Raw genomic sequence first — 26,495 nt, forward strand, 5'->3', positions numbered from 1 at the left:
ACATATGGAGTGAGATCAACCTGAGAGATGGGAAATAAACTAGTAACTCTTTGATTGCTTGGAAATGGTTCCTCCCACAAGTAGATTTATTGGCCGTCCAATCCACCAGGAAGTTAATAAAATTTGTTCCAGGCAGTGGCACTCCACAAACCTACTGAACAGATGTGCTGTCATTTCTGTTGTCAGGTCTGCAGAGTTAGCCAGTTAGACCAATGAGAAGAAAGCTGCAGTCATACTGATTATTCCATTTTGGTCCAAAACACCTCTGGTTCCCCAGATTGATGCAAATGTCAGTATGCCAGCCAGGGACTTTCTCAGCTTCTCAGAAATTAATTTATAAAGGCCTTCTGATGCACAAAGATTTTGAATCTTTGAGAGCTGCTCCATGGATCCTGAAGAGTAATGTGTTCTAGAATACAGTCTGGTTGATTTCTGCCTCAAATCCAGGAAATCCTTCATCAGTTAGTCTTACCAGGTCAACAGGAGAACCTGGTGTCTGTGGTGCACTAAGTGGGAAAACCCACTAACACTGGCAACAAAAGACATTTTGAATTTTTTCCCAGTACTAAGTGTTCTCATTAAAGCTCCTTTTGAGCCGCAAGGGAAACTTCTGTCTGCTAATCTTAGTTCGCCTTCCTTTCAGGGATCACTTCAGCAAGAAAATTCCCTCTCAAGCACTTTACTTCCCCCTCTCAATAAAGTAGTAATTCTGAGGCTTGCCACTGATTTTGTGCACAAAAAACCCGCAGGCTTTCATTTAATCTGATCAGTATTCTGATACCCTTCTTGCCCAAAGTCTAAACACACTGAAAGAGAAAACAGAGGCACACTGTTGATGCGTCTAAATGGTAAAATTCTATTTGCACAGAACTATACAACAGGAAATTTGATACCCTGTTGGTATTATATGGGGGAAGGTGCGACTAAGAAGAATACTGTAAGGCATCGAAGTTCTCTCTCTATATATATATACGGATTAAGTCTGTCATCTTCCAGGGACACAAGTTACCTAAACCAATTTCTGAGGATAAGTTGCTGACTCCAACAGGTGTACTAGCACATTGTGGACAAAGAGACAGAGCCTCATACGAAGAGATTTGCCAGGCAAGCTATCTGATTGTTGGCACACTCCTTCACAAAGCACTACAAAATCAGTATCCTTTCTTCATCCAACCATTCTTTCAGATGTACAATGTTGAGTCTTCCTTTGGTGTTCTTCATCACGAATACATCCAAACTTCTAACTGCTTTGTTATCTTTGACATGTTGCTTACATGCTGCCATTTGATTTCCTTTTTAAATTTCCTCCCAATTCTTGGGGGACTTTGTCTTTTTAACTGCTTGCTACTTCCAGTGATTTCCCAAGGTAGATTCCCAGATTTCCAAGAAAGATAGAGATAAAATGAGTTTCCTTACCTGTAATTTTGTCTTCTCTGAACAGGTATCCATTGCTCTGTCAGAACCCACCCCATATTCAGTGCTTTCAGCAACTCTTTTTATATTCTGGCTTCATGGGATTGGTCAATGTCATTCTCCTGAGAGGTTTTCTAGTTGGAGAGAAAGAGAATTGCAAATGTACTCTGCCTAGTACACATTCTGTCTTGAGAATGTACTCCAGCCAGATGATTCAAGGTTTAGAATGCTTATTTTTCCTTGTGACTATGACTTTCGCAGCTTTGGCAGTAGAACCTTGCGGAGACATGTGCCTGCAGTTCCAAAGTTATTCCACTAGAGGATGCTGTAAAACAGGCCTTCAAAACTTGGAAGAGAGAAAAACCCAGGAGTTTTCCAAACCTAATAGAGCAGGGGATTCCCATTCAGAGAAGACCCATTCCTTATGGGTAAAGAAACTAGTTTTTATCTACGGGTTATGCTCATCTGCCCATATAAGATTCTGTGTGAAATATATTTTGCCACAAAGAACCTATAAAAACTTCTTCCTATTTTAGGGTTTTCTATAGTTATCATCGTAGCATCTAACATTTTGAGAGTTCAAGACTGAAATGTGTATACTGGATTCCGGGATTAAGTGGAAAGGTTATAAATTTACAAGATTATTGATAGGGGAGTTTAGGGTGGGTGCTTTAACTCAATGGACTAAGAGGATCTTAATATGCCTGATATAAGAGGAAAGGAAAAACAGATGTTTTTATTCAGAAGACCACCATGCTTGTCCATTCTAGAAATGAGCCTTTAGGGAAAAACAATAACAATCAATATCTGAGAGACTGGCAGGGGCTGAAAGAATTAAATCTGCTGTACCATGCCTGAAAAATAAAAGCAGAACACAAAGATATGCTACCTTTTTACAATATTCACTATTTCCTGGAAAAGAGCTTTCTCATCAGCAGCATAAGTGACATCTAGTCCTGTAACTCCAGATCTTGTGAGCAAAGGGGCCTGGTCTCTGCTACCTAGAAAACAAGTAAAATAATCATTAATTATTAGGACAAACTCCACAACTCCAGTCTCTTTTATCCTTTCAAATAAAACATACAACTCAAATTCTTTGAACAGAGAAAATAATTTCTGTCTCTACAAAGTACATTCATATCTGTCTCAATATAAATTAAAAATTACTAATATAATTAATTCTTTTCTGGATAATATATGTTCTGAAAGGTGGCTTTTAGACACAAGAATTCCTTGTTTTCACTTTGCACATTGTTCCACTGCAAGAATTTTCTAGAAATCCCCAAAGATAAACAAATTGGACACAAGGAAAATATATCAGCATTTCATATCCACAATGGCTAACATAAGAGAGAGAACTATACATGAAGAAAAATGTTAAAGAACTGTACTACAGCTTATGTTCTATATTCACACAAAATATCTATTTTAATTAACTACATTACACTTGTTTAGACTAGTCGTTTGCAAAGTGCTTTGAATATAAAAAGCCCTATACAACATAGTACACTTTTTAAAACACCAAAAACCTCTGACTCTAGGAAATAAAAATAACCAATTAGAGAGCAAGTGTAATGGAGCAGATCAACAATTGTGTCTTCAAAATTCCCTTACATAACAGATCATAACATCTCTGATTAAGCCAATTAATTGGAGTTTTAAAAGAGGCTTCATACAAGATGAATACATTAGACCACATCAGCTCAAAAAAAATTCTGTGTTTTCAGAATTAATTACAAATACAGGCTGTTACTTAAAATGCAATAATGTAAAATAATGTGCAGCTCAGTCTCAAGGAGCTCAACAAGCTCTTCACTAAGAAAACAGTGAGAGCACTTACCAATAAAAGGAAGAAAGATCATCACAACATTTAAATGAACTATCTCATTTTATCACTAAATAAATTCTGCAGATTAATATGTCTGATTTTTAAACATACTACCAGTCTTATTCACAGAGCGTTTTCTTCATAATTTTTCAGAGCAGTTCCTAAGGAGCAATAACAGCCTCTCACGACAACTCTTACTCAGTACAATAAAGGAGTTAATTAAAAAATACTAATAAAGAAACAAATACCAGAACAAGCTACATTAAAAGTAATATTAGGGACTTCACCTAAACCCATAAAATTCCTGCAATACCTTGACAAAGAAGCAGGTGAAGGACGGAACTGTTGCCTTAATATTAAATTTCTTTCTTTCTTTTTTTTTTTTTTTGTGGGAGGGGGGGGGGGGGGGGGATACGGGGGTAGATTTTATGCCACACTTTTTATTGTTAGACAGTATTTTGTGGTTTAATATACATTTATAATGCCACTTTTTTTTTTTAATTCCCCAGTCTAAATCTGAAAAGAAACGGGACATTTTTTAAATAGTCTAAACCAGTGGTACTCAACCTTTAACAGCTGGAGAGCCACTTCATCATTAAATGGAGTTGCAGATCACCTTAAAATCAAGTACTGACATGGTGATTTTTGTGTCATGATGTTTCCTCAATGTCTGATGATGATGCAGTATCACATCATCATCATATATTGACACATCATGACATGACACATCATCCCCTCTCCCAGCAGCACACTCTCTTTCTCTCTCTCTCTCCATCCCCTCCTGGCTGCTGGGAAGAAGGAGTAGGGGGTCTTTCCCCATTCTGCCCCCCGGCTGCTGGGTGGGAGGTGATCTCTACTCTTACCTGTGGGGGGATCCCAGCAGCTCCTTTTCTTTCCCCCTATGGAAGGGGGAACTTCAGCGACTCCCACACTGCTGGTCCATTTGCTCAGTGCTCCCCGTGCTGCCTGATAGAGTGGAGCGCCGATCAGATGCCTACATTGCGAAAGCCGCCTGTAGGGCCATGAAGAGCCACATCCGGCTCTAGAGCCACAGGTTGAGTATCACTGGTCTAAACAAAGCCAAAAAGGTACAATACAATAAGGGCCCCTGTTTAGATCCAGAAAGGATCAGATAAAACCACAAATATAACCCTTAAGTAAAATATTGAACATACTGTCTTGATTTAACATTTTCTATTTGTAGCTAGCCAGCAATTTGAACAGGAGACTAAGGCAAATTTTCCTCTTTACACCTCTAGAACACTGCAGGAGCTTGCTCATGAGCACACAAACATAGATCTACTGCATACATGTATCATGTCTGTGGTTTACAACCCATGCGATAGTTCATAGGAAGATATAAGCAGGAAAGCTCTACCTATGCCTAATATGGCCTTTCAGCCAACAGTCACAAGAGGAAATTAAATGAGTTAAAACAACACTATAGAACCATACTTGATCATTGCTTGCTAATGCTTGATTTTTACGAAACAGATTTTGGTAAAGTACTCTAAGGAAAAAAAAGAAATAAGAACCTTGGCTTGAGCTTGTTCTGTCTTTATCAATCACTATAGCACCAGTGATTTCTCTTTTATCAGTATTTGGCAGTGCAGTGTCAGATGAGATGCAGAAGAATAAAGCACAGATAGGATCAAATTCAGGGTCTGGCTCCAAGTCTCTTCTAGTTCGAGCATGTAACTCCATACTGATGAGTGTAAGGTTTTGGACCTACATCAAAAAATATGTACAAGTATATATTTTGTGGCTTTCTTCAAATAATTAAGTTTCACACAGCTTTAAAAGAAGCAGATTATTGATACAAATGAAATCATTACAAACAAGGGCCCATTATATTTATATAAACTACTTACACATCACAGGTGAAAATACAGCTGACAAAACCTACATTTTTAGAATGTTTTAAAAAAATATTAATTGTTTTTGTGCAAGGTTACTCATAGACAATGGTATTTTTAAATAAATTAACTTGTAATAATTATTAAATATTGAATGTTTGTTTTCTAATGGGTACTGTCTCCCGGTCCTTTAAGTCTTGAATAGACATTTCAAATAGCAACATCAAAAACATGAAAGATAGATAATCAATAATATTAAATTATAACGCTTTTCACTTCCATGCCATTTTCCATCAGAGAATCACAAACTGCTTTACAAATATTGAATTTAGCCTCAACACTTGTGTGCAGTAAAGCACCATTTCGGCTCCATTTACTACGGATGGGGAAACAAGCACAGAGAAATTAAATGATTAGGAAAAATCAAAGAGAAGTTGAGAGAGAGTTTTAACAAAACGCCCAGGACCACAAGATCATCCTTCCAGTTAGCTGGATTAATGACCTACAAGATTTGGTAATTCTATACTATAACATGGATTTAGGGTTACTCTATGTATTTTTGGTATTTTCTATTTTCTCTGCAGAATTTTGAAAAAAGAAATGTGGGTATTTGTTAATAAATTCCTTAGTTATCCCATATAGGAGGGAATCTAGCTCTTAAAAAGAAAATGCTTAGACATTTTAAGGAAGAAAAAAAATGTTTGTTCTTTTTTTCTACAGTGCACAATAGTCAGCATCCAAAAGACTCACAGATTCCCCTTCCTTGTTACACACGGAGTGCCCCTATGGGGAAGAGTATGAGAAAGCATAGGTAGTACTCCTTTGTTTTATAAAGGAAGGTCATTTCAAGTAGTACAGAAGTCAGTTTGCGGTGTAAAAAACTGGTATAGAAGAATCGGAGGACTGTGGGTGAAGTGAATCTAGCAGGTATGTGAAGATAAGCACAAGGAAGCATCAAAGTATTGGACACGACTGGTGCATACTTGTGGGTGATAGAGAGGGAACTAGCAAAGGTGGATGGGAAAGGGAGAAGCTCCAACCACAGCTCTTCCTCTCTTTTCTCAATGCCTTTGAAATTAATGCATCAGGTCATACTTCTTAGCACTCAGATAATAATGGTTACAGGCATGGCACTATATATAAACCTGGACTAAGTCATACAGCTACACTATCAGTCTGTCAGAAGACTCAGGAAAACAGGACAGTTGGAATATTTTCTTCCATACCTGAGAAATCAGCTTAATCTGTAAAAGTGAAAGCTAAAATTAAGATGAAACTGAGTGTGGTTCTACCAGTCATCAGGACAGCATACTATACTGCTCAGTAAACATACTATACTGTTCTTGCTACTTCCTGAGTCCTGCCTCATGCACCATTAGTCAACAAACTAGAAGTACTGGGCTCTTTCAGTAAGAAAGTTAAACAACTTACTGAATCAAAATGGATTATTGAGTTTTTTGGTAATACTTTTTCTGCAGTACTAAGTATCTAGCCCTTCTGGTTGTTATCCTTCCAAATTTGAAATAAAACAGTTCTGTCTTTCTGCGTAAGGACAATTTAAATGTCAAGTTTAGCCTAAATAGATAATTAGAGCAAACCACCAAATGTGTTCTATCTATTGTTTGGCAAATTTCAAAGGATATTCCCATCAAAATAAGACTGCATGATCTGAAGGTGCAAACAACAGAATATTTGATTTTTTGTTCTTGTTTAAAACTCATCATGGGGTTAAAGAGAACAGAAAACAGAAGATCATTATAGGGAGTTTAGAAGCTCTATTGGTGAAGATCTTCATGACAAGACTGAACATTTTCTAAAAGTTTCCACAGAATTTACCAGTTTTCAGCAGATTCCTAGTGGCTCAAAATCATCAGGAGAAGTTATATATAAAATAGCAAGTTACTCCTCATGTATTCATAAGTTTTAAGGCCAGAATGGCCTATTATCATAATCTAGTCTGACATTTTGTATAACACGGGCCACAGAATTTTACCCTGTAATTTCTGCATTATTCTCATAACTTCTTATTGAACTAGAGCATGATGAAAGGAGGAATTTTTAAGGGTTAAGTGTCCCTCTATCAGGGTCTCTAAATCGTTAATAGGGAGCAATAGTTTAATTTTGACACAACTTTTTAAGGGTATATTAATCTTCAAAACTTTTTTAGACTAAAAATGAAGCAGCCATTATTAGCTCCTCACTTTTGTGAGCTTTTAATTCACTCATTAAAAATTTCCTAAAGTAACCAGCCATTTTGGAAGCTGCAGTTAAATATTGAATACAATATTTTTAAACTATTAGGATATTGTTTTGGATTGTGTATGATTATTTTTCAAATACTATCAAGCTATATTTTAATTGTCACACTTGTAATCATACAAACAGAAGAGCTTTAGTCATGGATCAGGAGCGCACTGTACTAGGCACTTACAAACATAACAAAGAGACAGTCCCTGCCCCAAGGAGCTTGCAAACTAAGCATAAGACAAGAGACAACAGATAGATACAAACAGATGGGGAAGTACAAGGAGTCAGCACAGTAGGAAATGGTCTCTACACACCAGTGGCCTATGTGCTAAGAAGTTTTTTTTGAAAGAATGATGGTAAAGGGGAGATCAGACGAGGAATTTGAAGGTAGATAATAGGATAGTTTTGTAGATGTTTGCAGGGGAGTGCCTCCCAAGCGTGAGTGGCAGCATGGGAGAAAATGCAAAAGTGCTTGTTTGAAAATTGAGTAAGTCTGTGATGGAGGCTGGCATCAATGGGCTAATCAGAGGCAAGTGTCGAAAACTCAAGAGCAAATGGAAGATGATAGGTAGGATAGTGATTGATCATGAAGGCCCGTGAAAGTGAATACAAGCAGCTTATGTCTGATGTGATGGATGGAGGGGGCAGAGAAGGACTACAATGAGAGGGATGACATGGTCAAACTGACAAGCTAGGAAAATGATCTTTGCAGCAGCATTCTGAATGGATAAGAGCAGAGCAAGTCTGCATTTGTCAAGGCCAGACAGTAGGATGTTGCAGTAATCAAGATGCAAGACGAGAGTCTGAATGAAAGTTTTAGCTTTGTGGATAGAGAGGAAAGGCTGTAACTTGGAGATGTTATGCAGAAAGAATCAACAAGAGTTAGACACAGCCTGAACGTGAGGACCTAGAGAGAGGTCCAAGTTGAAGATAACACCTAGGTTTATAGGCCTGCGTGAGAGGCAGAATGGTGGTGTTGTCCTCAGTCATCAAGAAAGGAGGGAGCGGGGAGGACTTGGCAGGGAAGATAAAGAGGCTCTATGTTGAGCTTGAACTGATGGCTAGACATCCATGAGGAGATGTGAGACACACCGAGATCTTAGTTTGGACAGGAGACAGATCTGGAGTAGAGAAAGATCTGTGAGCCATCTGCATATAGCTGGTAGTTGAAGTTGTGTTTAGAGAAGAGATTACCCTGAGATACTGTGGTGAGTGAGAAGAGAAGGGGACCAAAGGTAGAGCCCAGCAAAATCTCCACAGAAAAGTTGGAAGGTAAATGAGGAGGCTATTGTGAAGGACATGATGAAGAAGTGATTATATTTCAGTATAAGTGATAATTCAAAAAGCATTTTGGCTCCACTTCACCATAACACTTATGCACTTTAACTCTGTTAGAACTACACTGGCTTAAAGTTATGTACGAAGGGGTGATGGAACAGGGAGGGGGTGGGCAGTGCCCCTTCAGTGAAAATATTGTGTGGGTTGATCTAAGTTTCCAGACCCATATGTTGTTCTTCTACACATTCTGGGAACCAACGTTCCCTGTAAACTGCACGCACTCATGGGGGTGTGCAGAAGCAAGAACAAGATGTGGAGGGGCTAGAGTGGCTGCTGCAGTGCCCGGGATCAGGCTGGTAACAGGCAGGAACTGAGGTGATTAGGTCAGGTCCTGGAGCAGCTACCCCTGCAGCTGGCAAGAGATAAACATACAACTAGGACCCACATCCCCAGTCTGGAACTGTTCCCCTCCATCTCATCCATGCAAGTTTCCGTTGCTCCCTTCACTCCCCATGCACAGTACACATACCCCACTCCCCTCCTATGCCTCCATGCCCCCAATCAAAGTAAGCTTCCACCACCTCTGTAAGTATGTGTTTACATGCTATGTTGAATAGGGATCTTTACCCTTTCCTTTTAAGTAAGGGCAATACCAAAAATAAAAATTCAACAGAGGAGCAGTTAACAGAACGTACTGAGAGTCAAGCTAGTGGTGTTGTATTCTTGCTTCTGCAACTGCCATACTTTGTAATCTTGGACTAGTCATAAAAGGGAGAGCGTTAACTTAAAAAAAAAAAAACCTCAAAAAAACACTTCTGAATTTTTTGTTTTCTGTTGTCACAAGTAACACCTAAGATTATTATAACTAATAGATTAAACTATTATCTTTATTGTCTTTTCAGTTTGTTTACTTTGTACATTTGATAGTACTTTGTGTATTTTCTGTTAGTCAATCAATCTTCTTGTTTTTCTGTGCGTCTTTCAGAAAACAATGGATAAGAGAAAAACAGTTTAAAAAATATTAAAACTCTCAAAATCAGTGAGGGTTTAGGGGTGTTTGCAGTATCTAAAACTACTTTTAATTCGCTTTTTAAAACCTGACTAAATTTCAAGTTAATAGAAGCCCTTTAAACATCTATGCTTTTGTTTCCTCTATTGTAAAATGGGAATACTACTTACTTTGCCAAAATAGGTGTTGTGAGACTTAAATTCAATGCTGTTAGAAGGAAAGAACTTTAAGATCCTCAGACAAAAGTTACTACAGAAACTTTATTAAAAATTAAAAATACCAACCCCTGATTAACAAGGATAGAATTCAACAATATTTCTCCCTTCAAACTCTGCCCCCTTTAAATAAAATTATCAAGCATAAATAAAGCAATTCATCTTTGGTGTTGTAGCAAGTTACCTCATGTAATGCTTTTGCTTCCTGCAGATTTTGCACACTGACTTTAAAACCGTAAGAGTTGTTTAAAGATGGTCCTTCAATCTGAGAAGTTTCTTTCTTTGGGGCACTGAGGGCAGCAAACTGATTCTATTGAAAGAAACATATGCAGCAAAAAAGATAAATAAATATATTAATTTATAGATTTTCTTCATTCTTCAGATTACTGTTTTCATATTTAATAACCTAAAAATAAAAGCTACTCGACAACAATTATAAGGAAGCTTCACTTAGGCCTTGTCTATATGATGAGTTAAGGGTTCGTCTACACAGCAAAAAAATACCCTTGCAGCAACAAGTCTCAGAGCCTGAGTAAACTGACTTGGGCTTGCACTCTAGGGCTAAAGAAAGCTAAGTAGATGTTTGGGCTGGAACCCAGGTTCTGAGACCCTGCCTAATGTCTAAATGGCTATTTTTAGCCCTATGGCACAAGCCTAGTCAGTTGACCTGGGCTCTGAGACTTGCTGCCACCGTTTTTTTTGGGTTTTTTTTGCTGTGTATACATACCCTTAGTGTGTGGTAAGCCAGGCTGTGACTCTACAGCGCATCAGCTTGAGTGCATTAACTTGTTATGTAGACGAGCTCTTATCTTATCTTCTTGGTTCAATTTCCAATAGGAAACCAACTGTTGTATCCAATTCCCTTTTTGGTTTAATTTTAATGAAATTGCAAGTGCCTCTTCAATTTCAACCTTCAGAAGGTTTCAAAGCCATGCAAAAGTGCATTACAAAAGAAATTCTGGTCAATATGTGGTACTTCAACTGAGCAATGAAATAGTCACTTTTGTGTTGGGTTGATCAGTTCTATATAATAGATACATCTAGATGCATCTATTTAGATACTATAGAATTCCATCTCTTGGTTGTTTGTGATCACAATACATATCTTAATGCTTTGCTCTCATTTTTTCCCTTTGTATTTGTATCCTTATAATTCTCATTTTGTTATCATCATTACTTCGTCTATTGCATGCGTTTATTACACATGCACAGGCATAGATAACAAATATTTCCCAGATCACAACAGCAAAAACAAAACAAAAGCCCACAGAAAATAGACAATTTATCACAGACTCAACAAATTCAACAAAGGGTTAAAATATAAGTACAAATGAGACAAAGGCACTTGTTTAACTTAACAAATGGACTATTTTTGCTTCTGAACTTGAAAGGGCATTTAAATGTAACCTAATAAACAAGAAACTTTGTTTACAATTCTTATTTACCTTCACTTGTGTTGCTAAAAGTACTCTTCGAAGAGCATCAGAGTTACTTCCTCTCCTATGACTCAATTTCTGCATCTTTGGTTCTGTAAAAACATACAACAAATGAAAAACTATTTAGGTTCCCCCAAATATTCTCATGAAACTTAACTATCTACCAGGAAACAGAAAATGTATCTGATATAATACGCACAAACTGATCACCTCCAGTCCAAAGAACAGCTCTGATAGCATAGTGTGCCTTTTACAGAATATATGGCACTGAATAATAAGACAAAAACACACCATTATCTTGGACAGTCTTAAAATTTAAGATATTTAATATTTATACTCTAATTTCAAAATAACCATGTGTGTGACACATGCCAGTGATTTAACTATAGACAATGACTCAAAAATAGCCTACATTTAATTTCAATTATGTTGTTCATATTTAACCATCACTTTAGAATTCATATTCTAGCCACACTACCACACTTTTTAAGGTGTTTTGACATGCAAATCTTAATTCATAATTGAATAATTACTTTAACTGGATAAACACTTGTGAAATATATTCTTTTCAAAAATAAAAACATGTTTAAATTGCCCTTCCTGTAGAGAGATGGTTATTTTTCTATTATTTCAAAGTATATTAATCTCTTTTCCTATTATTCGCAGGAAATGTTTTTGTATCTCTTCTTGTTGCACCTGCCTTCATTAATAAATTTACCTGTAGATAAAGGAGTAAAATCAAGTGCTTCAGCTATTCTTTCTTGACATTTTCTCTGTACAATGGGTGTGCTATGAAGGCAAACAGATTCAGAATTTCCAGCTCCTTCTCTAACCAGAAGTGGAGATGTGCTGAAGGATGCCCGACCTTCATCTTTGTCATGTTTCTGTACACTCTCGCTGCATGTTGCGTCATTTTCTTCCACTGGAGACGAAAGTATGTTCTGATTCCTCCAGTCTGCATCTTCTAAACTAGACTGTTTGGAATCTGGGGATGCTGCTTGTTGCCAGGGAGGAAGCACTGGAGAATCTGGTGAACTATAATTGACATAATAATCCTCCTCCTCTTCTTCTTGATCAGGTTCTATTGCTGAAGAAGCAAGCAGCAGTGTCCTGCTTTCAGGTGGAGTTTTACTGGGTTCTATGGTATTTGTAGAAATCTGTACAGTATTAATACATTTATCACAAGTTTCCTTGGTCTGTGTCGGTGTAGGATCTGCCTGTGAAACAGGAGCGTCTTTTTTAGGCACAATAGGTCTGTTATCTTGCAGGCTAGGTAAACTGAAATTCTTAGCTGCTTTTACCATTTCAGTAGGCTGATCTTCAGGTAATGTTATGGATCTGAAATTCTCAGCTATTTTTTCCGTATCAACAGGCTGCTCCTTCGACAACTTCTTGACATGCTCATACTCTTCTTTGGCATGAAGCCACGTCTGAATCTGTTGGCGACTTGGTGCGCATTTACAAGGCATGATGACTATTTTTTTATCTTCACTAGTTTTATGGCTATTATTTTCTCCTTTGCCAGCAATAGAACGACAATTACGTGGAGGTGACCCTGATCTAGGACTTTGTGTCATTGCTGAAAATGCAGTCTTCCAGAGCCGTAGTCCTTCCAATGAGAAATCTCCCTCAAATTCAGCCAGATCATTTGGAAGTCTAGTTGCTACTGTGAGAAGCCGTCCTCCAATCTCCCTGTAAAGAGAGTATTTTAAATTATTATTATGCCCTAAATTGGAACTCTACTGAGATTAACTACTTTCTTTCCTTCTAGTGGAGGGATAGGAGTCTCTGAATCCTTGGTGCCCCAAGAATCCCTTCCCAAATGGTACTTGCTTTACCTTTTATCGTCCACATTACATATCCTCTGACAATGATCAACTTTTTAACAGAGGAGTGATGCAGTTCAGTCCAGAGTCTGTCAAACACTCTCCTGAATCAGCAAAAGAAATCACTAAAGAACGAAAGATTATCATTTCTTTTCCATCAGAGACAGGGCCTGTCACCTCCATACAGCTCTCAACCCTATTAGGTTCAAGAACACGTGAACTAACTAGAGTCTCTAACATCATGGACAGTAGTTCAGTACAGTATTATTAAACTACTGGAAAGGCCATTTTCCACACTCAAAGAAAATTAAATTTTGACTGCAAATATATTATCACTGACAAAGACAGTAGCTCAGTGTTTTGGAACAGAAAATATTAAAACATGATGTGATTCCAAGATGGAAGTAGAAATCCCATTTGGTTAAAGAATCACTACTAAAGGACCACTAAGCTTTCTGATCCTAATGTAAAATGTCAATGAATTTCTGGAAGAAACAGCTGTTAAACCACCAACCAATTTTGAACAGACCGTGAAATCTTTTTATTTATTTATTAATTATAATTATTGTAGTTTGAAAAATGTTTCTCTGGGTATGGACCTTGACTAAGAAATTTGGACCTTTACAAAAAATAATTGACTACCCCCGCTCTAGAGCAAGTCACATAGCCAGATGTCTTCCTTCACAAAGGGAGCATGGAGTCAGTTCATTCCTGCTTTGAACATCATTGGGGAGACCAAAATTGGCATGTAGAATTAGAGTGAATGATGGGTAAGGGAGGGACAATTATTTTATTTTATTTAACTACAGAGTTAAAACAAAGCCTTGGAGTTTAGGTTTGTCAATTTAAATCTTTTACACATCTGAGAGTGGAAAAATTCCTACGTTAGCATAAAATTAGCTTTAGGAATACATTTAATTAGATTTAACATTATTACAAACATACATACATATAGAAATACCTTGTAATAAAAGTATATAAACAAATTACCTGGGCCTTTCTGGTGCATCAGAAGGATTGCTGCAAAATGGTTCTTGGTAAATTGTTTCTGCAAGTTCATGATCCATCAAAGTTGCCATGATTTCTTCACGACTTGGTGGGGACATAAGAGGTTTAAGAATGTGAGCAGTACGAGGCGTAAAACTTCCATTCTTTGATTGTGAGGGAGAACTGGTTGATCTTGGTGAGCTATCTGGGGTTGGAGTTAATCCTTCATTGTTTCTTGAAACATACAATTCTAAATCCTCAGAAGCTGCATCCACTAGCTCACCATCCGGAGAAGACAATATGGAAGTAAAAGAAGTATTAATTGAATCAAGTGGCTGACATTGTTCAAAAGTGGTTTCCTTTCTAGTGCAGCTTTGAATGAAGTCTGAACAGCTTGTCTGTGGAAGACTAAGAAATACCTCTTTATTTACTGGATTTCTATTCAGCTTGAATTTCTCATTTACATAGTCCCCTGCCTGTTTGGTACAGAAAATATCTACTGATGAGCTAGTTCGAGAAGTAGAAGGATGAACATTGTTTCTCCACTGACCATGGCGACGGTTCTCATTGATATCCATAGAGGTTTTTTCAAAAAGTTCAGGGCTTAGAGCACCAGATGTTATCCATGTACTTGGGTCTGAAGAGTGATGTTTTTCTTCCTCAGATTTTTGGCTATTATGACTGAAAAGTTCATTTTCTGCTGTTTGTCCAGGAAAAAGATCCTGAACTGCATCACTTAAAAACTTCTGTGGCAGACTTTGATCTGCTGGGACAAACTGACTTGCAGAGTACAAACTACAAAATCCAGTCTGCCCTATGGTATTAATATCAAAATTGTAATTATGGTCTGGTGACAAGCTGTCTTCAAGTGAGTAACAGCTTTCAAAGCCTGGGTCTGAAAAAAAAATGGGGCTGTCATCAGATACAGGGTGGTCAATTTGATTAGTATTCTGCTGGTTTAAAGAATCTACTTTTAAAGGTTTGAGTGTTTTTTCTTTAGGTTTTGCATTTCTGGGAATGCGAGACTTTCTTGGTGATGTGACTGACCGTGATCTTTTAATTCCTTTATGCTGTTCAGGAGAGCAAGAAATACTTTTGTTCAGCTGAGGTGTAACTGATAATGGCTCTTGCATAATATCTGCATGTTGTGCTTTTTGCTGTCTCTTTTGTAGTAACTCTTTTAGAACAGCTAATCCAGACTGTCCTTCACTGAATGCTGATGGGGTCACTACAGTCCTATTTTTACATGAGGAGATAGTTTTTGTTAGCGAGGTGGTTTCTGACAAGGACTGATGTTTTATTCTTTCAGATTTAAAATGAGACATATCAAAAATAAATCCTCTCTGTTTTTGCTCCCATCTTAGCTGTTTTACTGGACTCCTCAAAGAAGTTACAAAACAGTTCTTAGGCAATTGAAGGGACCCATGGCTTTCCTCTGATGATTTAAGTATAGAAGAATAAGGATCAGCATGTTTTGATCCTTCTGGTAAACACGTAATCTGCTGCTGATTACTGTCTTTACAATGCAAAAAATTAGTGGCATGCAACTGATCTGTCTTCATTGTATCTAGGAAGCTATGAGTTTCATTTAATTTTCCAACTGATAAATATCTATTCTGAGAATTTATAATCTCTTCTGTCTTTGTAGCTGTTTTATCTTTAGAGATACATACATTCTGTGTTACCTGAGATGAGTGGTTAGATGAGTCAAATGTATTATTTTGAATCAAATTAGATTCCTTCATTCGAAACACAGCATTTTGACTCTTACACCTTTGGGAGTTTATTTTTGTTATTTCCCTTCCAGATATCACAGGAGCAGAAATGACAGATGAATGAAGATTTTCTCGTGGAGTAGACAAACCTTGTAAATCCACAGGCTTATCAGTTTCCAGCAATGGATGAAAATAGCCAGATGAATTTCCTTGTACATCAGCTGTGGAGGGGAGCTGTGTTGATGGTAGATGTCCTGTTGAATAGCCAGTTAGAGGAACATCTTTCTGAGTAAGAAGTGGTTGTGAGATGCCAAAATTGTGAGTAATTTCAGGCAGATCTTTATGTTTCAGCACAAATTTAACTTCTGCGGCAGAATGAGTATTTCCTTTTTCTTCTCTAAATGTCATGCACTTCCTCGATGACATTTTTTCAGCTGTTTTTTGCCTCTGTTTTGGTCTAGGTTTCTTCTTTCCATCATTTGCTGTTTTATTAATCTGATTAATCTTGTTCCTTTTTTTAGTAGCTACAGTAGTAAATTTCTTTTTATATTTCTTAACCTGAGTTTTTGCTCGATTATTTTTTTCTACAATGGAATTAACAGTCTTGCTGATGTACATGTTAGGACCCTTAGTAAGTAAAGCTTCTTTGTCTAATTCATTCATAATTTCTTCTGCTTTTGGATCAGTGGGAGACCAGCAGCGAGGGGGAGATGCATTTACTGGACTTATGCTTCTCTCAGAAAGAAAACCTAATTTAGACATAACGTCACTATAGTGATAGTCACAGTCTTCAGCTTCAGCATTATAAGATGGTGAAGGGGGGGAAAGGATTGCATGAGTCCTTTTTCTGAAAGATAAAGTTCTTTTAATATTTTTACTACTTGCTTTTTGTGGTTTTCCAACTTTTTTCTTAGCAGACTTATGTTTTGCTTTCCTTCTGTGACTTTTCTTTGGTGTTAATGGATAAATAGGATATTTGGTTGCAGGGGAGTCAGGAACTTTTGGCCAAAAGTCCTTTAAAGGTGCAAGCTTTTTATATAGGTTCATCTTTTCTTCTGTAAGTACCACTTGTTCCTCACTAGAGTCTATTTTTCCTATTTTAACAAGCATATTTTTTCTCCCTCTAAATCTATTAATGATAATGTACTTGATAATAACAGGTGGCAATTTTTTAGAGAGTCTTCTACGTTTTCGAGATTTCTGAGACCCATCCAAACTTTCACCACTTTCTATGGGCTGAGGTAGGCTAATTTTTGAATTGTGCATGACAAAACTTGATTCGCTGTCTTCAGTCTCATAATTTACTTTTCGTTTTGTTCGGAGTGTATATTTATTCCCACATAATCCAAATGACTGCTCAGTTTCCAGAGATCCATCTCTAAATTGGCAGTCAATACAACTGGCATTATTTGTAGGCATTTTGTTTTCAAAAGCACCATGAGGAACTTGAATTAAATCACTAGGTAATGCACCATCCTTATCAGGAATGTTACTGCAAGCATTGTCTTGTGTATAGCAGCTTTCCTTCATGGATGCAGTATCACTGACACTTGCAGGCTCCTGATGATTGCTAAGACCCAGTTTCTTTTTATTAAGCTTTAACCTGGATTGTCTGTTGCCCTGCTGTAATTTATACGTCACAGGAGCTAATTTTTGTGGTCGGCTGAGACAATTAGAAAGAACAACACTGGGGAAAAACATATAATGTGCTGCTTGTTGACTGAGGCTTGGTTTTTCTGTCTTATGCTCCTGAAATTCTTCATACTTAATTTTAAGTTTATTAAGGCTACCTTCTTCATCAATGCTACTTTCAACAGAAGGTCCCACAGTTCGATTCCCTCCTGAGCAAGACACCAATTCACAACTTTCTGCTACTGTTGAAGGGAAGAAGCTATTTATACCTGTGCTGCCGGATTTTTCATTTGCTTCAGAGGGTATTTTATTTTTGGAGTGGCTTAAATCTGAAAAACTGAATGAGTTTTTACTCAACATACTATCACTAATGTGGCAGCTCATATGCACAAAAGAGCCATCCTCTACCTTTCTGATGCTGGTGTACTTCCTACTTGGTATCTGTCTGCTCACTGATGAAATGTCTTCTTCATATTCAAAAATATTATTTTCACAAGAAGAAACTGGGAGAATATCCTTCTTATTACTTTCCTTGTGAGAGTTTTCAGAATGGGCGCTATTGCTGAATGATGTTGGACATTTTGCAGTGTAAGTGCTTTCTTTTGTGAGAGAATGGACTGAAAGATCAGGTCTTGCTTCAGTGTTGTTTGGTTGTGAAAGTTCTTCTACTAAATCTTCATTGTTCAAAACATGGGAGGCAAGGGCACTTGTGTGTTTACATTGAAAAGCAATCTTAGCAGAAGATGGGGGTTCTAGCGTAGCAGCATCTTTGTGAAACATGGAGGTCTTTACGGACATTTTACTTGTTGCAATTATGGAGGAGTGAGTTCGAGAACTTTCATTATTCAAAGGATTGTCTGGAATGGAAAACAAGCAATTATTTTTAATTTTACCCCCTCCCCATTCAAAATATCTATCTTAGGATATTAACCATTTTAAAGATACCTCTGATGAAAGGAACTTCCAAAAAAAATCCAAATCATATTTCATTTATGGGCAAGATTGTTATGACTATGATGCATATGAGCACAGGAGTTGTCATACCAGATCAGATTGTTTGAACAACTAATGCAGTAGCCATTCTGCTACAGTCACTCCTAAATAGTATACATATACACACATGACAAATTTTCAAATCCAGTGCCAGAAGTTAGGCTTCTAAATCCACCTAATGATACTTGAATACAAGTGGCCTGATTTTCAGGAGTGCTGACCTACCAATCCAAATGATATCAAGGGAGCTAGCTGTACATGCTCACTACCTTTGAAAATCAGGCTACTTATTAGGATGACTAAATATGGCACTAGAAGCTTAATTTCAGATTTTGAGATGTTAGCTACAGTCTTTGCTTTGCGCCTGTTTCAGCTTTCATTATTTATTGATCTGTGATCTCCACACTGTTCAAGAAATCAGGGAAACCCAATGAAGGATTTGTTTGTTATTATTCAGATAAAAGGATAACAACATGGATTCACATTATATTCAGGAGAAGACTGCCTAGACAGCTCATCAGTTGCATAACTGAAGAGTCTGCCAAAGGATAACTTATTACTGTTAAGTAGTAAATATATGGCATTCAACTTCTCTCTCACCTGTGACTGTCTACTACTACTTACTAATTTGCAACGAATTATAACCCTTCATGGATTATTTTTTTTAAATATATTTCTAAAATGCAAAACCATTCCAGAAATCATACTTTTAAAAACAGCCTTACTGAGCATATACAAATTGCATTAATTTTAAAGAGACTTGCGCACATGCATATGAGGGCAAAATTTGCACCGAAGTGACTAATTAAAAACCAGCTAGATTTCAGACTAAGAAATATGGTGTTGTAGAGTTTGAATTTAATCTGCAATTTCAAATTTGTAGTCAATTTAGTATAATTAATAGTGTCTCAAAACTATATTAAAATGTTGCTATAACCATGTTGGTTTCAGAATATGAGAGAGACAAGCAGGTGCAGTAGTATCTTTTACTGGACCAACTTCTGTTGATGGAAGATACAAGATTTGTGTCTTCCTTCCCCAGACCTGAAGAAGAGCCCTGTGTATCCTGAAAGCATGTACCATCTTCCACCAACAGAAGCTGGTCCAATAAAAGATATGGTCTCACCTACCTTGTCTTTCTCATTAAAGAAAAATGAGTAATTAGAACAAAACTAAAGCAAGTATTTCATCTTAATATTAAGATCCCTTTGGCACAGGACCAAGTATTTGTTCATGATATATATGCATTCTTCATAACCTCATTCAATATATTTGTATAAAGATAATATATAGATCCAACTGCTAAAAGTAAGTAGAAAATAATATTTAGATATACTCTTATCATCATACCCAGACTGGCCACACTGTGAATCCAGGTCATTTCAGACTTTTTTTTTTATTTTTGCAGAGGTAGTGAGGGTAAAGAGAAAATATTTTTTTAAAATTCTGAAACTTTAAACTTATTCCTTACTGACAGAGTTGTTCCTGCATCAGCCTTGACATTACACAGTTTTAAACTCATGCAATTTCAGAAAATAGATATGCAATGTACTGAATGAAATGTAGGTTGAAAGTGAGATACACTGTATTAATTATTAACTGTATTAATGATGAATGGCATATACTGAAAATCAGTACATAGGAAGTCTGGATTCTTCCACATGTTTACTAAATTCAATATATTTGTAGTGAAACCCTGGCAGACTTAAATGGTCTCATGAAATTATTAATTTCAATACGGTGTATGCATAACAAACATTTTAAACAAAAAAAATCTCTATGTAAGTGGATAAGCTTTACCCTCTCCATAAGACTAATTAAATAGAAGAAACTCTTTACTCAAACTATGACATAAAACAAAAGAAAAATGGTGAGGGAAGAAGGATACAGTTGGGAGAACCATAAGCCTTTTATGCTGAATCATTTGTAAGCCAATTTACAGTATTTAAGGGCCATTTTCCTGCAGTGTGTTGAAAGCACTTCCCTCCCACTGACTTGGGAGTTGAAGGCAGTCGGATCTTCCAGGATTGGTACATAGATCAGAAAACTACTTGTGTTCCAAGCAGTAACTCAATTTTTAAGCAGTTTTACCATTTACTTACCACCATTTTCATCTGCAGTTCCATCTAACTGAGGTATAGAGAGATTAGCTAGAAGCAAACTGTTACCACTCCATTCCATTTCATCTTCTGAAGATGAATCCTCCTCTTCAGTTGAGCTTCGATGCATATTTTTGCTCACTGACCTAAAGAAAATTAAGCAACCCTAATAAGTGTAGCATATTTCAGACTGCAAAAAAACCTCTGGCTGTAAAGAGTTATGGTGATGTAAGCAGCAATGTCTTTTCAGGGATGACGAGGAAGGCAAAAATATTTGTCAGATATTTTATTGAGACACAAGAATAATGTTCTGTGGTGTTACTGTTGATACTACCATAATAGTAGTCAGGAAAATGTAGACAAGATCTGTGGCACGTGACAGTTTAACAGGCTACAAAAGAGATTCAGATGTTCTGATTTTGTATCATACTGATTCCAATTTGAGAATGCTTGATAGCAACTGAAAGCCTGAAGGAAACTGAATGGTCTGTGTGATATCAGCTGTGCTGTTTAGTTTCCAGGAAACAGATCATTACATTTATTTAAACAACCCAAAACCTTTGTTGGATTACAAATATCATCAGAACATAAGAATGGCCATACTGGGTCAGACCAATGGTCCATTTAGCCCAGTATCTTGTCTTCTGACAGTGGCCAATGCCAGGTGTTTCAGAAGAAATGAATAGTACAGGTAATCATCAAGTGATCCATCCCCTGTTGCCCATTCCCAGCTGCTGGCAAACAGAAGCTAGAGACAATTCAGAGCATGGTTTTGCATCCCTGGTCATCCTGGCTAATAGCCATTAATGGACATATCCTCAATGAATTTATCTAGTTCTTTTTTGAACTCCATTATAGTCTTGACCTTCACAACATCTCCTGGCAAGGAGTTCTACAGGTTGACTATGTATTGTGTGAAGAAGAACTTCCTTTTGTTTGTTTTAAACTTTCTGCCTATTAATTTCATTTGGTGAGCCCTAGAGTTCCTGGGTTATGAGATAGAGTAAATAACACTTCCTTATTTACTTTCTCCACACCAGTCATTATTTTATAGACCTCTACCATACCCCCTTAGGTTGTCTCTTTTCCAAGTTCAAAAGTCCCAGTCTTATTAATCTCTCCTAATATGGAAGCTGTTCCATACTCCTAATACTTTTTGTTGCCCTTTTTTGTACCTTTTCCAATTCCAGTATCTTTTTTGACATGGGGCGACCAGATCTGCATGCAGTATTCAACATATGGGCATACAATGGATTTAGTATAGAGGTAATATGATATTTTCTGTCTTGTTATATATCCCTTTCCTAATGATTCCCAACATTCTTTTAGCTTTTTTGACTGCTGTTGCACATTGAGTGAATGTTTTCAGAGACTATCTGCAATGACTCCAAGATCTCTTTCTTGAGTGGTAAGAGCTAATTTAAATCCCATCATCTTATATGTATAGTTCAGATTATGTTTTCCAATATGCACTACTTTGCATTTATCAACACTCAATTTCTTCTGCCATTTTATTGCCCAGTCACCCAGTTTTGTGAGATACCTTTGTAACACTTCACAGTCTGCTTTGGACTTAACTATCTTGACTAGTTTTGTATCATCTGCAAATTTGCCACTCACTGTTTACCCCCTTTTTCCAGATCATTTATGAATACGTTGAACAGTACTGGCCTTTGGGGGACACCATTATTTACTTCTCTCCAGTCTGAAAACTGACCATTTATTCCTACCCTTTTTTTCCCATCATCCCTATTGGCACACTCAAAGAGAACTAAGGCATGAATGGTCATGGAGAATGAACTTCATTTTACTCCTCACCCGCAAAAGAATAAGGAACAATATGGGGAAACTTGTATTGCCAATGCATGTGATACATCTGTTCAATAAAGGCTTTTTGTTGTTTTTTAAAGAAAGTCACTGAGGTTGCCAAACCAGTACTTTCTCATACCCAAAGAAGAGCTCTGTGTAGCTTGAAAGCTTGTCTCTATTACCAACAGAAGTTGGTAAAATAAAAGATATTACTTTACCCACGTTCTCTTTAATATCCTGGGACTAACATGGTTAAAACAACACTGCAAACAAAACGAGTACTAGCGTAAGACAAAAAAAAGCTGGGGGAAAAAAAGGGTTCACCTAAAGTTTAAGAAAGGTTTACCTACACATTAGGGGAGGGAGGGGAGAATCAGATAATAAACAACTCAGAAGCCCTGCATTAGAGAGATTTTTTTCTTTAAAATATAGCAGGAGTGAGGTGAAGAATCCTAGCATTTCATACAAGTAAGCTATCTGAAACAGGATAGAAAAAAAAAATCAAGCAATTTAAAATTTTATTTAAAAAAAAAAAAAGGGATACAAAACCTATCTTAATAGAAATTTTTAAAACTATTCTATAGTTTTGTATATCAGAATGGTATTATAGGTTACCAGCCTGAAAATGTAAATGAAAAAAGTAGTCATTTATAAACTCACAGAAATGCAAAAAAAAAAAAAAAAAAAGAAAAAAAAGTTAAATATGTCCACTGAACTCTTTTTTTTGTACTAATATAACTTAAATTATCAAGGCTAAATATTCTGGATAAAAATATTTCCCATTTTTCTGGACCACACCCATTTCAATTTTTCTTTTACCAACATTTTAAAAGAGGAAAATGTAATGTCAGATAGGAAAAATGGCTTTGTGGCTAAAAAAGTATGGGGACTTGAAGTCAGGTAATCCAAGTTCTATTACTAACTCTACTACAGTTTTCCTGTATTATGTTGGGAAAATCACTTAATCTCTCCGTGCCTTAGTTCTTCCATCTTAACAATGGGGATAAAAACATAAGAATGGTCATACTGGGTCAGACCAATGGTCTATTTAGCCCAGTATCCAGTCTTCCAATCTTAATTATTCCCTACCTAAGAAGAGAGTTATTAGAATTAATGTATTAATGTATGTAAAATGCCTTGAGTTTCTTGTATGGAACTCAAAATACTAAAAGGCCTGACCAGAACTTGGGTGGAGAAATGTTGAATATGACTTCCTTCAGGGCCTGTCAATACTGAGTTGACAAAAGGGGTCAATATAGAATGACACAAGGCACTCCACAAATCCCTTATCTTAAAGGATGAGCCTACTGCTGGTGGTCCAGAAAAGAAGCGTGCACCTTAAGATTTAATCTTTGACCCTATCGTGCATGGGACACATGGTGCTATTTTTGGACTGCCAGATCAGTTTTCACATACAAAACTGATTATTAAATGTCACCACTTTAACAGCCATATCTAGCCTGAGATCTGCATGGAACTCCTTTCTCTAAGTCAAAGATAGTATATCAGTATTTCGCTTTAGAGTTGCTCATTCACAAGAGTTGAAAACACAAAGAAATGTATTTGAGCGAAAGGACAGATATTTCTTTTTAAAAAAGGGAAAAAGCCTTTTTTCCATGTCAAACACATACCTTCTTTTTGCCCCATGCTCTTCAATGCTGCTGTCCCATCTTTGGGACATTAGCAAACTGAGTTCCATCTCTTCCTTTTCAATTTGTGGTTCATTTTCTTCATCATCACTGTTCTGGAGATTTCTGTAGCTTCCAAGAGAATGATTTTGAGATAATGTTCTGTGTCCTCCCATTTGATACCCATCATCCTCCAAGCCAGCCAATAGGTGTATCATGGCCTGATCAGAACTACTGTCAACTGCAAAAAAAAAAAAAAGAAAAGCCAAGGCATACATAATTTTACCTACATTTTATTCTACTTGTAAATTAATGTCTAGTTATAGTTTCTGAGTAAAATAACTTTAAAATATAGTTCCTAACCATTTTCAATTAATTAGGTAGTAACAGATGTTGGTGGAGGCCCCAGAAATCCAGCTCTCTTCATGCCCACCATATTTTCCAGTTCCCTGTTTTACATCATCCTCCCTATCATTCAGGCTTCAATTCTGCTAATCTTATACCAGTTCCTTGTTTCTTCCTTCTTGCTCTGGTTCTACTAAATTCACTTTGATCACGCTTCCTTCTCTCCAATTCCTTTTACCTCCTCATTCCTAGTAAAAAGGCTCTCTCTCTCTTCATTGCAACAGCTGAAGCAATCTTTTTTTGCTCTCTTCTCTTCCTAAATAACTTTACCTCTTGCCTAATCCCATAATGCCAACTCCTACTGATTCCTCTCTACATTCAATTCCCTCCTCAAATATTCTTCTCTGCCTCTCCTCCTATCACTCCTCTGCACCCTTCATTGTCCAACATCTTGCCTACTTTTTAAAAAAGCAAAACTGACAGCATCCAAGAATATTCCTCCTCTTTTTCAACCCAATTCCTTCTTCCTATTCAAGAGATCTATTTTCTACTAGTTGCCATTAATCCCACAAGCTGTACTACTGATCTCATCCTTCTGCCTCTCCTTTCATCCCTGGTTTTCCTCCCTCTCCCGTATCTTTAAATATTCTCAATCCTCTGGCTTCTTTGCTACCTTCAACTACAGAATCATAAAAATGTAGGGCTGGAAGGAACCTCAAGAGATCATCTAGTCCAGCCCACAGCACTGAGGCAGGACTAAGTATACCTAGACAAGTGGTTATCAAACTTATTTGATCGTGCCCCCCTTCTGTATGTCTGTAGTAGTTTATGCCCCCCACTCCTGCTACACAAGTACATATGCCTATATGTGTGGCAGCGATGCTTCACTTGAATCAGTTCCGTCTTTATTTTTCATTTTTGTTACTCTCCTCTGAACTCTCTCTAATTTGTCCACATCTTTCTTAAAGTGTGAGATCCAGAATTGGACATAGTACTCCAGCTGAGGCCTCACTAATGTCAAGTACAAAAGAAAAATTCCTTCCCATGTCTTAGATACGATACTTCTGAAAATACATCCCACCATGATATTAGCCTTTTTTGCAGCTGCACCACATTGTTGACTCATATTCAGTTTGTGATTCACTATCAGATCCTTTTCAGCAGTACTATCACCTAGCCAGTTATTCCTTATTTTGTATTTTGCATTTGATTTCCTTCTTAAACTCAGTATTTTGCAGATGTCTAGACTGAATTTCATCTTGTTGATTTCAATTCAGATTCCTCTAATTCCTCAAGATCATTTTGTGTCCATCTGTCTTGGGGCAAAAATTTTTCCCAACTCCACCACTTGCCTCTCTTAATTACCATCCTCCAATACCTCCAGGGAGCTGGTCTGTTAAAGTCAGCCGATGAGAGTTCCTCCTCGCCCCCAACCCAAGAGGAAGAGAACAGTGGGAGCAACAGAGGAAGGGGAAAGAACAGGCCAGCCAGGCCCCATCTCTCTCTCTGACCCAAACTTTGGGACACCAGAATCTCCTTAAGCATCCCACCACCTAGAGTCATATGGAACATGAACTCCTTCCAGCACCTCTAGTTGGTTGACGTGGAAGATGACAGCTTGGATCAGTGCAACAGTAGAGCAGCCTTTACAAACCTACTGGACAGACGAGAGATTATAGAAGGCGAAACTGGAAGGCAACCCTCTAAACTGCAAACTCTTTGAGGCAGGGAGTGCACCTTCCTCCGGGTTTGGTATAGCACTAAGTATAGTGAGGGAATGCAACAATAGCCCAGTAGGAAAGAATGTATTACTCATGTCCTGGTTATACTCACTGAAAACTGCAGTCTGATTTGGTCTCTGAGACAGTGGCCGAAAACTCTGACTATTTTCCATGATGTTTAAAATTGCTTCTTCATTAATAAGTGCATCCTCCTCTTTATTAGTATTCCTATTAGGTTCTTTAAAAAATGAGATAAAACTTGAAAAAGTAATATACATCATTGTTTCAATATAAAAGCAAAACAACTTTTAAAAATCAGTTTGGGGCTATTAAGCATTCAAGTATTTATGAATTATTTTATAAGGCTTCTAAAAAAGTTTCTGTGATTCTATCTACTATGAAAATTTTGATCCAAAAACGTCTTTGTGGTGGTGAAAATCTTGCACATATTGGGCCAG

At 37.1% G+C, this 26,495-nt stretch overlaps 1 protein-coding gene across 1 annotated transcript in view; it reads right to left on the reverse strand.

Moving 5' to 3' along the window:
* REV3L (REV3 like, DNA directed polymerase zeta catalytic subunit) overlaps positions 1-26,495 on the reverse strand; it is a 214,154-nt gene that overhangs the window by 65,045 nt on the left and 122,614 nt on the right. Inside the window, exons 10-18 of the mRNA XM_067546605.1 lie at positions 26,150-26,275; positions 23,975-24,212; positions 20,538-20,680; positions 14,099-18,299; positions 12,001-12,974; positions 11,292-11,374; positions 10,031-10,156; positions 4,777-4,969; positions 2,303-2,414 (exon numbers count right to left, since the gene is read on the reverse strand). Coding sequence (XP_067402706.1) covers positions 2,303-2,414; positions 4,777-4,969; positions 10,031-10,156; positions 11,292-11,374; positions 12,001-12,974; positions 14,099-18,299; positions 20,538-20,680; positions 23,975-24,212; positions 26,150-26,275 — 6,196 coding nt within the window. The remainder of the gene's footprint in view (positions 1-2,302; positions 2,415-4,776; positions 4,970-10,030; positions 10,157-11,291; positions 11,375-12,000; positions 12,975-14,098; positions 18,300-20,537; positions 20,681-23,974; positions 24,213-26,149; positions 26,276-26,495) is intronic.

Source organism: Emydura macquarii, unplaced genomic scaffold (assembly GCF_026122565.2).
Source record: "Emydura macquarii macquarii isolate MOO-44397 ecotype Brisbane River unplaced genomic scaffold, CSIRO-AGI_Emac_v2 contig_1146, whole genome shotgun sequence".
Lineage (NCBI taxonomy): Eukaryota > Metazoa > Chordata > Testudines > Chelidae > Emydura > Emydura macquarii.